The sequence below is a fragment of the Uloborus diversus genome, chromosome 1 (assembly GCF_026930045.1).
Source record: "Uloborus diversus isolate 005 chromosome 1, Udiv.v.3.1, whole genome shotgun sequence".
NCBI classification, from domain to species: domain Eukaryota; kingdom Metazoa; phylum Arthropoda; class Arachnida; order Araneae; family Uloboridae; genus Uloborus; species Uloborus diversus.
Window position 1 is genome coordinate 199,147,167 of NC_072731.1, and position 18,851 is coordinate 199,166,017.

At 35.6% G+C, this 18,851-nt stretch overlaps 1 protein-coding gene and 1 long non-coding RNA gene across 2 annotated transcripts in view; one reads left to right on the forward strand and one right to left on the reverse strand.

Annotated features, from left to right (window-relative positions):
• The window catches only part of LOC129234111 (otoferlin-like), a 407,264-nt gene that overhangs the window by 355,588 nt on the left and 32,825 nt on the right, over window positions 1-18,851 (forward strand). Inside the window, exons 26-37 of the mRNA XM_054868003.1 lie at window positions 1,555-1,679; window positions 2,013-2,147; window positions 3,204-3,500; window positions 6,137-6,298; window positions 8,065-8,307; window positions 9,073-9,222; window positions 12,176-12,445; window positions 13,333-13,467; window positions 14,188-14,331; window positions 15,327-15,454; window positions 16,178-16,348; window positions 17,356-17,510. Coding sequence (XP_054723978.1) covers window positions 1,555-1,679; window positions 2,013-2,147; window positions 3,204-3,500; window positions 6,137-6,298; window positions 8,065-8,307; window positions 9,073-9,222; window positions 12,176-12,445; window positions 13,333-13,467; window positions 14,188-14,331; window positions 15,327-15,454; window positions 16,178-16,348; window positions 17,356-17,510 — 2,115 coding nt within the window. The remainder of the gene's footprint in view (window positions 1-1,554; window positions 1,680-2,012; window positions 2,148-3,203; window positions 3,501-6,136; window positions 6,299-8,064; window positions 8,308-9,072; window positions 9,223-12,175; window positions 12,446-13,332; window positions 13,468-14,187; window positions 14,332-15,326; window positions 15,455-16,177; window positions 16,349-17,355; window positions 17,511-18,851) is intronic.
• Window positions 15,461-18,851, reverse strand: part of LOC129234113 (uncharacterized) — a 98,455-nt gene continuing 95,064 nt past the window's right edge. Inside the window, exon 3 of the long non-coding RNA XR_008581528.1 lies at window positions 15,461-15,599. This is a non-coding gene — a long non-coding RNA (uncharacterized LOC129234113). The remainder of the gene's footprint in view (window positions 15,600-18,851) is intronic.

Genomic DNA, 18,851 nt, shown 5'->3' on the forward strand with positions numbered 1-18,851 from the left:
AACGTGCACCGGGTTCAGAACTTCATTTTTGTCTGCAACTTGGCAATACATTGCCAAGATGAAGAAATCTTGACGATTAAAAGCTTAGTGATACGTAGTTAATTTTTGACATTATTTATGTCCGCATTGAAATTAACACCGATATCCCCCCCCTCCCCCCAAAAAATGTGTCAAGACCCTTTTTTTTAAACATCGAAATGCAATCAAAATTCAGATTCTCAACTGTACTTCCACAGCGCACTGTTTTTGAGTTATACGAGGTGGGTATATATGTACAACTGTGCCCAATTAAGTGTGTCGGCAGTAATATAAATAAAGCCTCAGCAAAGGATTTACAGCAGCGGCAAATACGACAAAATATCTGGTTTATATCAAAAGTTTTTCGGGATTTGAACGCAATTTAACTTTTGTTGTTGTCAGCAAAAGTATCAAAAGATGCGAACATAAAAACCGTCATTGGTTTAAAGCTGACAAAAATGACTCTCGATGTTCCCACTCACGTGATAATTCAATGCCGTTGCTTTGTCATTTATGATTTGCGATACGTTTATGTCTAACATTACATTTCACATTGACGTATCTACGAATTGTAGTATGCGTCAAGTTTCGGATTACAATAGGAGAGACCTGTGTACTATCGATTACTTCACCTTATTTGAATAATGTTTAAATGTTATTGAGTATGTTAATGTGTTAATGAGAGGTAGAGCAGAAGCCCGGAGTCGGAGCACTTCGAATCTATGTTTTCCCTGTGCCTCTATATTTTCCCTGTTCCGGAGCTCCTGTACTTATTTTAATAATCTTTTTAATTTCTTCCTTTTTTCAGCATTTTTAAAAAACTTTAAAATTAATATGTTAGTATCCGGCTGATTTTGAATTTAGTATCCACTTTTTAATTCGCGGTAATCACTTTATCCGAGGCTTCTCTTTTTCCAAAGAAAACATGAAAGCAATGTTAAACCACAATGCTGAAAGTTAAGGTGGGGGTTTAACGTTTTCCATGAGAGACTTGTTGCTACGTTGTTTGCCTATTTTTATAAATAATTTTAAACGAAAATTAAAAAATTGATATTACTTCAACCATCAATTCTATAAAAGAAAGTTTCAAACTTGCCCACATCACTTAAACCAAACTATACTTAGTAGAGTGATTCATAAAATGTAAAAGACTGAAAAACAAAATATATTTGTTTAAATTCATTAACTTATTTTTTTTTAATGTTCCTTTTTATAATAAAAATTGCAAACTAAAATCTGAAACTCAAAAGTGTGCCTGAATGTGTAGTAAAATTATCGCAGCCGGAGCATATCCGGCAATAGAGCTGGAGATGAAGATGGAGCGACTAAAAAAATTTCGGTGCGTAAAAAAATGTCCCTGCTCCAAGTTTTATTACTTATTTGAGGAACTTAAGCTCCAATTGCTATTATGGAAGTCATAGTCATCCTTAACTTTGCAGGCAAAACCTGTGGCATGTTCTAGTGTGAAACTTTTTTTATAAGGCCTGAAGTAAAATTTCACAGCTCATTTCTTTTAATCTTAATCTTTTCTTTCAGAGAAACAAGTATTTGAGCTTAGATGTCACATGTACCAAGCAAGATCGTTGATTGGTTCCGATTCTTCTGGACTGTCTGATCCGTTCGCTAGAGTCCTATTCTCCGACATAAGTCAAACAACTCAAGTAAGTTCACATTTATCCCGATGAATATATAATATCTGTGTGTGCGTGTGAGTTCGCCTTTTACTTTTGATTAATTTAAGCTCACGTTGCTTTCGTAAGTTTTTATTACGAGTTTGAAATTTGTTACGTGGTTTTTGTTCAATTGTTATGAATGTATTCCGTAAAAGAGATGAGGACCAAGTGGTTGTAAAGATGAGAGTCAGTCACGTGAATGGAATCTTAGCCACTTCCTATCCGAAACTGTTGCTGATAGTTATGAAATGAGTCCTAAGTTTATAGGAAGAATTGAGTGGATCTATTTATCATTTATCCCTTTTTTTTCCTTATCGATAGGTTATCGACGAGACACTGAGTCCGACCTGGGACGAAATGCTGCTGTTCTCGGATGTCGTGGTTTACGGAAATCAGGAAAATATACGAGAGGACCCTCCTCTCGTGGTTGTAGAGATCTTCGATCAAGACAAAGTAGTAAGTAAACAACACATGCTGGAATCTCCTGTATCAATAAATTATATAATGTAATATTCAAGCTATTAACCATCGTATCAAGTTATCATTAATTTTCTTCCACTGCCTATTTAGTTCGTGTTAAAGTCTCACTAATCACCGTTTACCAATCCTTCAAACCCATCATTGGTTTAAAGCGAACTAATAAATCACTCTGAATGTCTCCAGTCACGTGTTTATTGAATGCCGTTACTTTGTCATAAACGATTCACCATATATTTCTATTAAACATTGCGTTTCACATAGACATACATCTCGAGTGGCAGCGATTTGCAGACACCGTAAACTTTCCCATTACAAAGAGATGATTCAGACTTCTTCCTGCCTTTTTTATACAAAAATTTCAAAAAGTGCAGCACACTTTTTGGAACATGTGGCATTTTCAGTTTAGTCATTAAGTTAGCTCATTTAGTGGCTTATAACTTCTGAATTAATCAATAATATTTTTCTTTAAAATGTAACATCTAATGTAAAGATCAATTCACGTGGTAGTATTTTACTCTCTGACCATCGATTGCATGGAAAGGCTAATATCCGGTTTATAGGCGGAAATGAACGTATCTATTAATTTATGAGGATGTTAGTTGGTTTGTTTCATATCTGTACTTTTGCCTCTCCATTATTTAGTTTTGTAAAAATGAAAATTTGCTCACAGTAACATTTTTTTAATCTAAAGTATATTCGATCTATATTCTCACGGAAAAAATTAATTGATTTATTTAGTCACAACAAAGTTTTGCGCTTACCATTTTGCTTTTACGCTTCTAAACGAAATGAAAATATTTTATTTTCTTTTTGTTGTTTCCATGGCAACTATTTTTGTTTCCCCTTTATTTATTTTTGAGCATGCAATAAATGAATAAGGCGCTAGTGAATTCATTCAGATGGAATAGTCTTTACTTGGCAGATTACCAAATTACATACGATACATGGTCAAACAGTAGTACTTTCCAGTGCTTGAATTTCCCCAGTTAAGTATTCCTCATAAGTACAAATGGTTTTCTCTCTTTCCTTCAGGGCAAATCGGAGTTTATAGGTCGCACTCTGGCTCGTCCTCACGTGAAATTCGCGGATGAGCCCTATTGCCGCCCTCGTTTTCCGCCCACGCTGGAGTGGTACGATATCTACAGGGGTTCCGAGCAAGCGGGAGAATTGCTAGCCGCTTTCGAGCTGCTGCAACTTAGCGACTCCGATGAGAAAGGGGTGGGGCCGGAGCTGCCACGCCCCAAAGAAAATGTCTGGAGGTCTGATCGAGGCCCCATCCTGCCAGTGCCCTTATCCATTCGACCGACGCTTTCGAAATACAGAATTGAGGTGAGTTTCAAGAAGCCCGTGAAAATAGTTTCATGTGACCCTAATATTGCTTCGCTCTGCCCGATTCACCTCATTCCGGGTCAGCCTTAGCTCTCGGAGGCCCTGACTTAGAAGGTTTGTGAAAGAAAAGGAGGCGATGACTCAAATCGCTTTCAGATACCTTCCAAATGAACTGAAATGACTATTATCGTCATCAAGTTAACGTGGAGCGAAGTGAATGGGACTGACCGAAGCGAAATTAGATTCTCAAAATCTGAGTTTTTGTTTTATGAAGTTCATATCATTTACATTTTGCAGGGGGCGACAAGTTAACTTCTTTGTTTCGTATTATAATGTTAAAAAAAAAGTGGTAAAGATGTTTTTTATTTATTTATGATTCAAAGTTAAACACATTTAAAGAAGTTTGAAGAAGCCTATCGGGTAAGTGAGCCCACCAGAATTGAGCCATACTCTGAGTGAGCCGAATTTTGCTGTTTCTCTTCACTCTCTTCATCATACAGATGGACGTTCCTGTCCACCTCTTTTTCTACACATAACTAGTTTTCCTGAACGTTGTCACCCGCAAAGGAATAGATTTATGCTCAGGGGCAGATCCCAAAAGCGTAATATTGAAGTGATTTCGGAAGCGCGCTGAGTTGAAACCACTATACTTCTGCTTTGAAAAACAGGCCTCTACGACAGTGTTCGTTACTCCGAAGCATGATGGCTACTGAATGAACAACAAGATTGCACTACTTTACAATCCTCACTCTCGAACGAGACCATGTCCACCTGCCTGGGGCTTCTATAAGTTTCAGAGCACTCACTGACTTTGAAAAAGGGAGTTACTTTGCCGCACCTTTTTGCCATCATTAAATGACCACAATGTACTATGGAAGGGTGACCCAAAGCGGGTAGGCCTTCGTATGCCCCCCCCCCCCCATGGTGTGTTAGCGGCGATGAATACGTATGTCGTGTTTACCCGAACACCCCCGAGTTATTATCAGTCCCAGCGAAGCAGCAGTGTAGCGGCATGGCGCAACCAGGCTTAAAATATTTTTTAAAAAATGATACACTTTTTTAAAAAATGAAGTTTTGTTACTTGTGATTAGTCGAAAACCAGCTTATATATATATATATATTTAATAGTAAATAATATTAACTTATTCTGACACTATCCACCTATAAACTACGATGGTCATTCCTTTTTTTTTAAATTATTAATTTAAGGTTTAAATTATTAAAATAAAAAACGTGCCTTAGGGCAAAGGGGTTCGGATATAGGATTTAATCATATATTTATTTAATTTCTTGACTTGTGTGCTGACTTAGATTTTATCTCTCCATAGGATAAGTATAACTTTAAAAAGTTATTTTTTAGGATGGCAATTAATTTTAGTCTATTAATTAACACAGTTATTTCTTTATGTTTTATAAACAAATGTGATATTTCATATTGCTCTAAGAATCGCTTACAAGCACTACGATGTTCTGCAATATGTTTTTAACCCAAAACTCTTTCGATCATAAAAAAAATCAAGTTCAATCTCTGAACAAAATAAAACCTCATTTCGAACTGTTTACTGAATTTGAATGGATAGGAATGTTTTAAACTTCATCTTCGTCATCTATACCGTTTTGTGGTAAAAATTAGCAAACTGAAAAAAGCATAGCCTAACATTTAACCCTACTTTACATTTAACCTTATAAAAGGGGATACAGCTCATACATTGTTTTATTCAAGGGGGAAATATGAATTCAAATATGAGTAATAAAATATGGAAAGCTTTGAAGTAGCATTTAGAATTGTTTGTAAAACATCTTAATGTGCTTAATTCTTGCAAAAGGATTAGAAAAATAACTTAAGAATGTCCTAAAAGCTTTCACATTAAAAGTAACATTCTGCATGTTTATCTTCTTTGCAAGTCTCGAAGAGCCCTTCGGTGAAATTGGATTTTAATTAACTCTTATTTACTTCTTTTTAAATCTTTGTATCTCAATTAATTTCACTATTTTATTTTTTAAAAATGCTCTGTGTCTCAGTGTATACATTGTTTTTATTCAAATTTTGACGTTAGTTTCACAGATAAAATAAGTGTCTCGTCTGACTTATTACCTGATTTGATTTTTACTATCAACGGAAGTTTTACTTTCGATCATTTTCACTTTTATTGCAACAAAACTCTTTAACAGGTGTCGAGTTTTTATGTAATTCTTTAGTGAAAGATTTCAAATGATGCAAGGCAGCAACTCTCGTCTTACGAAATGGATTCACTTTTACTTGTTCTAAATGGATAGAAAATCAATGAAGCATGGACTAAAAACTAAATCCCCTGTTTACTCAGCCGCTCGTTTTATCGGCATCTTCAGATGATACATTTTTAAATTTTTTGTTTTATTGTCTTAGTGAATGTAATTTTCATTATGTATTATGACTTTATGCCAGAAAAAAATCCAGAATCGACCCATAAATAACTATGTCGATGAAAGATGTTTAGAAGGATAAGATAGAATAATAGTTCAATAGAAATGCAATGTCTAGAACCACTGAAGATCAAGTATAAAACTACTTCAAGATATTTACATGCATTTTGCAAATTAAGATTCCGTTTTTGGCACACCAATCAATATTTTTAAATGATTAATTTTATTTTTAGGTCCTCTTTTGGGGTCTGCGAGAGCTGAAGCGCGTCCATCTGATGACGGTGGATCGCCCGCGAGTTGACATCGAATGCGCCGGTCATGTATTACAGTCATCCATAATTCTCAACTACAGGAAGAATCCTAATTTTTCGACACCGGTCAAGTATTTTGATGTGGTTAGTAGCAAGGATGTCTTAGATTTTATTAAGTGTATTGCGGCTGAAAGTAAGAAAAACATTGAGAAACTTGAACAGAAATTTGTATGGGAAAAATTATGAAGAGCTGGTGGTCATATCTTTCAGAAACCCTTAAATAGTAAATCCTTTCACAACCAGGACACTTGTACAACTGTTAGTTTCACCGACTGATACGTAACCATTCCGAGAACGCATAAAATTAGTCGAATGATTACGTTGTCGACATATACGAAGGCTGGAACTTTAAAAGTGGTAACACTGCTGCAAAAACGCAACACAAATTAAACCAAAGAATGTCGCGTATACCACACGTTAGTAACATGCCTACCTTAATTTTTACCAAAATAATTTGCCCTGCCTGCGTCATGCGCATGAGAAGTGGTGCGGTGCCTTGTATTTTCTTGCAATCTGAAGTAAATACTGTCACAATATTTTCGAAACAAGATCGACGGAGTTGGGGAAAATTTGAGTAGGACAGAAGTGTTACAAAACGAAAATGTCATACAGTTCTTTCAGAAGCTTGTGGTGGATCTGTTTTCAGTGGCAAAACGAATTGGCCCCATGCAGTGCGAGCTCTGTTTAATTAGCTCAACCAATGGGGCTAAGAAGTGAGAAATGCTGTACCATCCACCATGCACCCCAGATATAAACTGTTGTGGCGTTGCCTTAATTCGTAAGATGAAGGAAAGACTTGGTGGCATTTGCTTTGGAACTGTTTTAGACAATATTGTCGCAGTAGATCGTTCCATTCAAGCTATCAACAGAACAGGCGCTGCTACGACTTCCACACCGTTAGAAACAGATTGTACACAATGTGATCAATGGAAGACAGTAAAACCTAGTGAGCCGTGGTGGAGGCATCAGACTTGTGACCGGAGGGTCTTGGGTTCCAACCTAGTCGATCGAAGATCCAGTTTTCTTAAAAGGTGACTGGGGGACGTTGAATATGCTCGTGGTCACGAAGTCCTCCAAGCGAAACGATACCTCTGAGAGTGCTGAACCAGATATTGCTCTGCTTCTGGTCTGAATCAAAAAATCAGAGCTGTCTCCGGGGTCCCATTCAACTGGTTAAACCACAAATAGTGGTTGGTACTACAGACCCAGCAAAACTTAGTGACATGTATCGCTTTTCTATTAGGTGTAAATAAATAGTTGCCACTATTACTGTTCCAGCCCTTCTACAAATCATTTCAGCATAACATTTATCACTTTAATGACGAAAGATGATTTTTCAAAACTTCATAATTCAAAAATCTCGTTCGTCAAGCAGAAATGTTGACTTTTTCCTCAGCTGTAGCATCTTAAGTCTCCTTAAAAAAAAACTCAAAAGTAAATGTAGATTAAAAAAATTTTGTAATGATTTATGTAAAACTAATTAATGCAGTAGTTGTAACATTACGTACTACTAAACTTTTCCATATCAATCAAATATTCTGATGCAAAAAAACTATTGCTTATAGCTAGATTTATGATACGATAAATAGAGTATTTAAAACATTGGCTTTATGAATTTTGTTTGGAAGATTTTGTAGCTTAAGTTGCGCTAAACAGCAGAAAATTAAGCAATTGTTAAAGTGTGGTAAAATTAGATGAGATTTGCGCACTTTCTACAAGGACAATTTTGACGAAGTTCGCGATTAGGAATTTCGATCTTATTAGGAATTTTTGATGATTCTGATTAGGAATTCAGCACAAACTCAAACTAAATGTCATCCTCAGTAACTATGTTTTCCTCCCTTTTCTAGGAGCTTCCAGATCAGGAACTATATTGTCCTCCTCTGACCATCCGTGTGATGGACTGCCGCAGTTTCGGTCGTTTCACCCTGGTTGGCACCCACGTCATCAACAGTTTGCAGCGGTACGTCTTCAAGCCACAAATCACACAATATAGCCACACAGTCAGTCAGACGCTGCTAGCAGTGCACTCCGATGACGTTGTAATTGATATCGACCAGGGTACCAAAGAGACGCTTATCATCTTGGACTATGTACGTGATGGTTTGTGTTTTTTTTCGTCATATTTTTTGGAATATTTGTGAAGATGCATTTTTATTAGTCAAGTTTACACAAAATTGTTTAAATCCTCACATTTTTGGCTTAAAGTGGTTTAGTTCTAACTTCCCCTGAAAATATCCGATTGAAAATTTTAGGAGAAAAATACATTTATACATTTCATTCAATGCCATGACTGTTATTAATTTTTTCAATAAAAGGCTGTTATACTGTGTCATGCTTAGAACTTTTTTTTTCCTTTTGTTATTACTTACTCATATTTATATGAGCCATTTAGATTGTCACTTGCCATATCAAGTGCTCTAAGAGCTGATTTAGCTAATCCTAAAAATTAATCGGTCAATCATTGATCTGAAAGTGGTAATATAAAAAGTGCTTTTGATAAAAATTACCAATCCTAATCTCTGACTCCTTAAATCTATCTTATACGTTTCGAGTTAAAATAATATCCTCTGAGAAATAACAAAGTAGGTACCTTCATGTTACGAATAAATTGTTGAAATTAGCGTTGATATTAACAGTTTATTCTTAACATGAAAGTATTAAAAATTGTTCACATCCATCACACACACAAAAGTCAGATGTTCTGTCACCCATAGCTTACGTCTTCTGCGTTGCAAAAGAGATTCCTGAAAACCCCTAAACACGACTAAGCAATTATTTGTAATTTTTGTGTTTTACTGATACTGTTTTAATCGTTATCAGACAATTAAGAGGTACCCTTTGTCCATATTTTGTAGGGAGGAAGACAGAAATACGAACCCAAAGATGCCGATGGTCAACCAAAGAAGAAAAAGAAAAAACAAACCGAAGAAGAAGCATTAGAGGACGATGAAGAAAACAAAGATTGGTGGACCCGATACTTCGCTTCCTATGAGGCTATGATCAAAGTAAGTGAAATGAATAACTAAAAAGTATTCAGGGGTCTCCAACATACGGTCCGCGGGCCACATCCGGCCTTCAAACAGATTTTGTATGGCCCGCGGAAAGCTTACAAACTGTCTCATTTATAAATGTAAAACTTGACAATATGATTCCTATTGAGCGTTTTAAAAGAAACTAAACCGAAAAAATCTCTAAATCCAACCACTGAGTGCTCAGTTAAAACCAAAATAATTGTGAGTGTATGGGGAGGGCGCTAGCGCTAACTAGACCATCTGAACTGAAATATTGAAGGCTTGTTGGCCCACCACGCCTGAAAAAATTTACAACATCGCCCTTGAATAAAAAAAGGTTTGAGACTCCTGAAGTACTATATCGGGAGTGAAGAGTTCAATTAGACTAGTTTAGCAATTTGGTTCTCTATAAAAGAAGAGAGGATCATCACGATGCAATTTTTCTCTATTTAGAACTGCAAAAAAGTAAAATTCAGCAGCAGAATATATTAGTATGTCCGTTTTTAAGAATCATTTGATCGTATTGATAAAATGTAAAACATTGTGTTCAGCGGTTTTATTTCAAACTGTCATTATTGTTCTGAGCTCTCTAAGTTCCTCTAATTCCTCTAAACCTCCAACCTGTCTTAAAGCTCGTGTAATATGGAAATGGTTTTTAGGGAAAGAATGCATGTATTCCCTATTATCTTAAGATCAATAAAATAAAGACGTGTTATTTAGTTTGAGAAAATCCAAGTGTGAATTTCTCTGGCCAAGTTTTCTTTTAAAAATTAACTACTGTTGCTCCTATGGCACATATTTGCAATAAAAAATAAGAAATTTAATATTTCTGGTATAAGCAGCTATTTTTATTTACATACAGTATTACAGTGTTGCATGTTCTATCCCAAAACTAACATCAAGGAAATGATTCCAAGCTAACTTCATGGAATCACGTAGTAACCAACCATTACGCTTTTTATTATTCTGCATAGATTTTCACTTCTTGCTTTTGATAGATGTCCTATTAAGATCAAGATAATATCTCTCAATTCTAATTTCGTTGCAGTTTGACATTTAAATTTAAATTTCTTTAACTTACTCTTCCTTCCCTTACCAAGACATATAATTTTTGCAAGTAAGAAGCACTAAAATAATTTCATCCATTGCCTAAAAGTTGGTGCATACACCAATGCTGAACAATCTATTTTGTAATAAAATGAAAATTTAGAAATCACTTGTGCCACACTATCTGCTTTGTGGCAGTGGAATGTTAGTGGTGGTGGTCCTAATAAGTTCCGCCTATCCACATTATTTAAAAAAGCTCCACATTAGTCTACCGTATATTTCTAGTTTTGCTCTCGTTTTGCTAACGATCTGTCATTGTCAAGTATCTCAACGTCCAGCATATTTAGAAAACTTTTTTTTAAACCTATGCCACTTAAAATAAACCTAAAGATTTTTATGTCATGTGTGCACTTTTCAGGTTTACCGAAATTTTCTGTTGTGTTTTGACTTTTGAGTATAAAACCCCACATCCAGCAGTGTTAACCAAAGAGTTGTCAACAGTCCATTCAGACTACGAGAGAAAATAGGGTTGTTTCCTTGAGCCAAAAGTACTACTTTTAGTCACTGAAATTGGTAGAATAAACAAAAAAAAAAAAATACAATGGAGCCAGAAAAATTTTTTGTTTTTCCAACAGTTATTTTTTTTAAGTTTTTTAAATGTTCGATTTTGGGAATAAGGCGTGGTCTTTGTGACGTCACAAGTGATGTACTTGGGCGCGCTAACTCCATTGCCGCGCTAAGTGTTAACGCTTTGCCGTCAACCGTGGTTCCAGGTGATGATAATGGGGGCATCAATTGCATCAGTGAATGGCATTTCATCACTTGTGATGTCATGTGCAGAAGCGCAAAAAATGAGTTTCAATCTGCGCACCGAATTAAATAATTGTTAAAAATATCAAACTTTGTCAAGTTACTTGAAAAATGGTTAAATCTTATGTTTTTTAGCATGCTCTCTCAGAAAAAAATACTTTTAAAATTTCAGGAACGACCCCATTGTCACAAACCAGTTGTATATGGCTCATTCACAGGTTTCTTTTACAGTGAGGTTTTCGTTACGTAGTGTTCGTCCTGTTTTTGGTGAGCCAAGAAACCTAAGTCAGGACTCCATCCACTTTCGTCCTTTTAGCCAAGCTTATGGAATGGTACTGAGTAACTTATACTTTTAAATTGAAGACCTTGGTGCAAGAAAAAGACATTCCATTTTAAAAACTGAAATTACAAAAAAAAAACTCTAAAAAACATTTTTAAACATTTTGTTTTTATACACAATATTATGCTACAATTCGTTTCAATGAGACTGTTTTCAATGATATTTTGAAAAAATACAGGATGCTTCTAAATGAATTTCTGGGGTTTTTACGCTTTGTAGTTTTTACTACGTAATACTAAAATCATCATACATGACGTGAAAGAGCAACTCAAACAGTTATACGTACAAGCTTACAAGTGCTCCATGTGAGCACTTGTACACAACACAGTACACAACGAGTCGATAGCCCAGTTCTCCCCAAGCGTTGTTCAGTGATTTCAATGTTTGGGAAGAACTGGGCAATCCACTTGGTATGGGACGGAAGATGGTCACATTGAGCAACTGTAAGCTTGTACGTATAACAGTTTGAGTTACTCTTTCTTTTGATGTATTGATTAGGATTTTAAGTTTTACATAATAGAAACTACAAAGCGTTAAAACCCCGAATTTTATTTAAAAACACCCTGCATAATTTTAACTGTGCTTAATTGTTATTTACTGAAGTTCCCCCTTTCGGCAAAAAGTGGAACTGTGCCCATCGCGTACCGAGATCTTCAATTCATCTCGTGTACAATTATTTTCAACTCATCGTACGAATGATTAAATTCTTCAACAAAATCATTCTATCAAACCTGTGACTTTCTTTTTCAGGAGAAAAGTGAGCCTCCCTGCAGTCCCAGCACAATGAACGGCGACGTTTTGGGCTGTCAAGACGACGGGTTTGCGGATGAGACGCTGAGCGGCAAGGATGCCCGGAAAGCGGAGAAAGAGCTGATCCGACTGGAGAACCAGCACCAGGCCGGAAATCTGCAGATCATACCGAAGAGGACGTTGAAGGGAACCTCTACAGCAGTGAGACTGGCGCAGAGACTCAGCCCGAAATCGCACAGGAAAGTCATGTCAGAAGAGTCCCTGATCAAGGTAAGATCGCAGAGAAATTTTAAATGTAAGTCAAAGTCTGGATGCCAAGTATTATTTCAACGAGCTGAAAATATGAGGAGGGTATCTTTAAAGAAAACGTAGGGGGAGTTTGATTGGTTCTTATTACAAACTGAGAAAAAATCGCTATTTACGAGTATATCAGAAATTTGTTACAAAAATAATTTTAGCCGTTGTGGACTAAGCACAGAAATTCATCCCGAAATTTCATAGGACACTAAGCTCATTACTCACTCTTCAAAGTGAGACAATGGAGATTTTCAACAAAACTTTTACTTTTTTGATTAGGATAATAAATATTACATAAGGGCAGTTTCACAGTATTTTGAACAAGCGGTAGAATCCGTAACATGACAATTTTTTGCCATAAATCTTGTATTTACTGTCTGATAACCACATAATTTTAATTTTTTGTGTTGGTAAGACAAACTAAAAATGAAATTGTGCTAATCGAACAGTAAATTAAATAATTATGGCTAGAAAAGTCATGTTACGAGTTCTACATAGTTGTCCGAACTACCGTGAAATGACCCTTAAATTAATGGCCCTATTCTGGAAAAAATGCTGTGATAGTTCGCTTTCCAATTGATGTCATAACTCCTCCTCAAACCGTTTCCGATTGTGGAATTTATATGCGGAGATGCAGACGGTTTGAGGGAGGAGTTATGACGTCAGTTCGAAGCGGAATGCTGCCTCGTTTTCCCCTGGAATAGAGCCCTAAGTCAAAGCGTCACGTTAACAGGAGAATCTTTATTGATGCAAAATGTACAAATGTTCATTGTAAAGACTTCATGGTGTTGATGAATAATTTCAGGCGATCTGAATGAAGTGTGCACATTAAACATTAAAATACATTGCTCGTTTCATAGATATACTCTTGTGAATTGGAGAATGTGATCGATTTTGGAGGATTTCGGGAATGGCTGCATTCTTTCGAACTCTTCAGAGGAAAAAGAACGGGAGACGAACTGGAAGACCAAAACAGAATCGTCGGAGTGTTCAAGGTAGAAAAACTATTTTCTTGACTTTCAGTGAAGGAATTTTTTTTAAGCATATTGCTAAGAAAATCTTGAAATTAAATACAAAGTTTATTTTTCAAATGTAATTTTTTTTTTGTAACTTACAGTCGAATCCCGATAACTCGAAGTTCATTACTCGAATATTCCTTTTTTCTTGAAACTTTCATCGGTTCCAAACTTTTGAGACTGTTGTGGAAACTTCCCATAACTCGAACTACCAATAACCTAAACGTTTTAGCCTGTCTCTTGGGCCTTCGAGTTATCGAAAGTTGACTATATTTTGCTATACGTTTAACCCCCGAAGAACCAAGTACTAAAACAACACAAGTTTTCAAGGAACACGAATTACATTGTCTCAAACTACAATTTTCGAGTAATTCTTTTGAAAAGAATACGACAGTACATATATTAATTGAAATAAAATTATTTCCAAGCATGTCATTTGTTTAATGAAACAGAGACATAGAGAGTTAGGCTCAAGGGCAAAAGAGCTACACGCTCACCGGATCTCACGATATGTGATTTCAAGTATGATATTCAGATTTGGAGCAGAATCCCTTTTTCTGTAGTCTCACACAACATGGTTTCAAAAAATACAGAACCAATTAATTCTGTTCTTCTGGTGGTTAATTGTATATTATTTTACTTACTGTTTAGTTAAACTCTGCTTCTGGCATAGGATTTAATGTGACTGGTATCTCGCAGGGTTCTTTGAAAGTGTACAAGACTCCACTTCCGAAGGACGTCCACGACCCTTACCTACCCATCTCAGACCCTCAAGCGGGACTCTTCCAGGGGCTTCCAAGCAACGAACCCATCCACGTACTGGTTCGCGTCTACATCGTCAAGGTAAGGACATCTACTCAAAACGAGTATGGTTATAACACAAGTGGTGAGTTACAAAAAATTGATAAACGACTCATGCGCTTCTGATAAAATCAAATCCAGGGAAAATGACGCATCAATTGGTTATCAAAACACGTTATAGGAACTTCATGAACAACGTGGACTTGACTTCATTACAATGCAGTTAAATTTTGATGATTTTTAAAAACAATCTAATATTTTTCGGCGCAGTAAAGGACGCATCTCATGAGTTCTAGATTTCAAAAAACTGTACTGCGTTCATGGAAAAGATAGACCAGACGTAAACGAACAGATTACCAGAAGGTTTGCCACTTTTCGTGATTTTTTCTAGAATTAAAAAAGTAGACAATAGCATTTGCATTCACTTTCTGGTTGGCACCAATTTATTCTTGCTAAAGCCACACGTGATTGAGTTAACAAATGGCGCGTTTCTTTGTTTACATTAGTCCAAATAGCGCATTTCTTTGTTTACATTAGTCGATCTTTCCCGTGAAAGCAGTATACATATCGTAAATTAATATTACCTTGATTTTGTTCCTATTTTTCATATCAGTGATTTAAATCATGACTTTCAACATTCACATTTTAAATTTGTTGGGTATAAACCAATGAAATAACTAAGGCGTTCAAACCAGTATGGTTTCAAGCATTTAAACATTCTACGTATTTCTGATTTTAGTATTTTTCTGATTTGTAGTCTGCTTTTTGGATTTTAGAATACAAATGCTGCATGCTTTTCGCACATTTCAGTGTTCTTAGAGGATTTTTCTTCTTCTTGTTTTCAGTGTGTTTAAAATTATTATAAAGGTCATACAAACCATAAGATTTAAAAAAATAATTGCAAAATCTAAATTGTTCCGTCAGTAACGTTTCATGAATGATGTAGTTATTTTGAAAATTAGTATCACTCTAAAAATCATCACTTTTATTACAAGTCTTCTTATAACGAGTATCAAGTTAACATTTCTCGCTTTCAGGCCACCGACTTGCACCCAGCGGATCTGAATGGAAAGGCAGATCCTTACATCGTCATCAACTTGGGCAGCAAAAAGACCAATGACAAAGAGAACTACATCTCAAAGCAGCTCAATCCAGTTTTTGGAAAGTAAGTGCAAACAAATACTATGAATACTCCTTTGTACTCTCTTGGAACATACCCAATGTTTTGACATTCTGTTTCAGTATCTAAACCAGGCCCTCCTGTCCTCTCGAAAAGTTATGCAGGGCTTCTGGGTGGAAATTATTCAATTCTGAAAATAACAAATGAAATACATTTTAGGCAAGCATTCAATAAGTAAAGATTAAATCAACGCTAGATTTTAACAATGCTCTTTTTTTTAACATTGCTGTTCTTAAATGCATCAAAAATAACAAACACTCGTGAAACAAAATAATAAGAAACAATACAATTTTAGTTCCTTACCTGAGACTTTTTGATCAATTAAAAGCCTCTAGCAAAGAGGAATTCACAATATTTCTAAAAATTGAAAAACATGAGGGAAAAGTTTTGTCAATTTGTCTACCTCACAAAAGATAACTTTCGCTTTTTACATATTTCGTTTAAAAAACGCAGAATGCTCTATGACAAAGTAATATGACATTTCAAATTAAAATGTTCCAATTTAATTCCAAAGATCCCAGATAATCACACTAACTTTTACTACCTTTCATACTTTCCTCCTGTTAGAATGTTAACGGCGTTTTATAGTGCTTGAAAATGGCTGTAATAATTTTTAACTGGAAAGCTATTTTAAATATTGTGAAGCAAGCAAAAACTGTTTTCTGAAATTATTTGAAAATAATTAATGCGAAACATTTCTTTCAATAGGTGTTTTGAATTTGAGGCAACATTCCCCCAAGATTCCTTACTAAATGTCCAGATATACGACTGGGACTTGTTGGGGTCAGATGATCTTATTGGAGAGACCAAGATCGATCTTGAAAATAGGTTTTACAGCAGGCATCGACCTACCTGCGGACTCACCCAGAAATACGAAGTGTAAGTTGTTGATTCAGAGTTGGTATTTTAATAGTTGATTAATTAGCTTAGTTTTTATTCAGCTTATTTTACTCACTTTTTTTATTGTCTCTGTGTGTGTGTGTGTGTGTTCTTACTAATATTTTTCTCTTTAAAATAGCAAAACAACACTGTTAACAACAGGTGTGTGAACCTGTCTTTGACAAATTAAAAGTTTTGCGAATCAAAGTTACTTGTTAGAAAAAATATTTATTTATTAACATGATGTAAAAGTGTAATATATACCTTTTAACGTTTTTTAACCTTTGTTTTTTTTATTATTATTATTATTATTTCGACAAGGAAAATATATGCATTGCTCGTGGTCCTAGGTATGAGAGTGGGTGGGGTGAGTGGCTCAGGGCCCGATTAAGATATTGGGGGACCTAAGGAAAAAACTTTTTAGGGCCCCTCTGTAGTCAGGTCTCATCGCTTTAGCCATTGACTAAAACAATTTTAGCCGTTTGAGAGCAGTTAAAACGCGGGGAACCTAGGGCACTGCCAAGTTGACCTGTTCAGTAATCAGGCCCTGTGACTGACCCTAAACTCTTTTCCTTTGGTTGTGCTCCACCTCTTCGTCATCACCTCTTTCAACACTTGTACGCCATGTAATATTTCATGTTACATCGTCAGAAGATGACCAGAAGATGTCATTGACGGAAGTCCCCATGACTGCCTGATTTACCTGAAACAAAGCGTAGACAACGTACAACAGTACTTTATCTAAAAACAAAGCAAAAACAACACACAAACGCATCGATGATTAAAAAAAATCGATAGCAACATATCAACTTATCGAAGTTTTAAAAGTTTGATATATTGAAAACGATTGATATCGAGGTCTCCTATCCACAACCGGCCCAAAAACTGTCACTGCTTTTGCTCAAAATAATTGAAATATGGATTTAACACTGTTACTTACAAGTTAAATTAAAATAAACGATCTAAAGTACTCAGTAAAAATTTCTTCTTTTGTTTTCTGTTAACAGATCCGGTCCAAACTCGTGGCGTGATCCTTTGAAGCCCACTCAAATACTCGCCAAGCTGTGCAAAGACCTCAAGCTCGATGGCCCCTACATTATGCACAACAGAATACGGATCGGTAACAAAGCTTTTACTTTCCAAGCAGATGGCGACATGGACGGTAAGTAAATTTTAAAATTACTCAAAACTAATTAATTCTATTTCATTCTTAAAAAACAACGTTATGTTAAATGTGGTACATTTATGTTCAATTCCATCAAGATTAAGCATGGTTAGTGAAAATTCAAAACGTTATGTTTAATTATCTATCTGACAAATGGTAGTTAATTTTCTAGACGGAAATTCCGTTGATAAACTAATGCCCGGACGATTCTACTCTGACTGCAATAGTGCAATGGTCGCTTATCTATTACCAGTCTGGGATCCATTAATACACTCTCACTACTAAACGCCACGTCCTCCCACCACCCAAAACGTTCGCATGCTTATTACGACATTCATTAGATAAATGTGGAAATCGTGTTAGTTCAGATACTCTGAATCTTGCAATTACGATGTCATGATTCCACAACCATAAATGCCTACCCCCATCCTATCCCCCCGCAATTTTCGTCAATCTATTTTTCAACATCCTTCTTTGACAGAACTTTTTAAATAGGTTCTGTTACACATAATGGAGGGATTATCACTTATGCGTTTCATGGGGGTCTAGACCAGCATTTCTTAAATTGTGTTCCGCGGAACCCCAGGGTTCCACGGAGACCGCTCAAGGGTTCCACGAAACTTTTTTTTTTCAAAACATTTCAAATTAGTCACTAAAAAAATAGGTTGAGAAAAGTGTTAAAAAGTATTTTCGGAATTAACGGCTCAGAAAATATCAGTAGTGGGTTTAAAAAAAGCCATTTATTGTCAATGTAAGGCCTTAAATTATGTCAACTCTAGAATACCTTTTTGTTTTCAACGAAATGTCACCTGATCCTTCCTTGCACCAAAAATAGAATTTAGGACTGAAAACAATTTTAATAAATAAAGCCTGATAGAAAGGATGCAATCTGTCATAGTAAAAATAGTTACCACTCATATCTTTAAAATTGAAACTTTAAAATTTTGTTTGAAACAAGTTAGAAAAAATTGTGTTCATTTTTAAACTATTTTTTTTTGTGTGGAAATTTTTTAAAGGCGCTTTAATTGAAAATAAACCATTCCTAGAATGTTGCATGACAACTATACTATTAAAGAAAAAGCAAGGGTTCCACGAAAAAAGTCGACATACAAAAGGATTTCGCGAATCAAATAAATTAAGAAACGCTGGTCTAGACAAATCAGCACTGATTTGACGTAATCATTTCTGGTAGTATTGATTGTTTTTCCGTTTGTCAGGCAACAGTATAAATATTCACTTTATTTTATTTACTTGTTGCCTTGCCTGCACGTTCTTCTTCAAAAACAAACGTTTTGTCAAGTGACGCAAGTTCAGCAATCAGGCAAAAAAAAGTGAAAA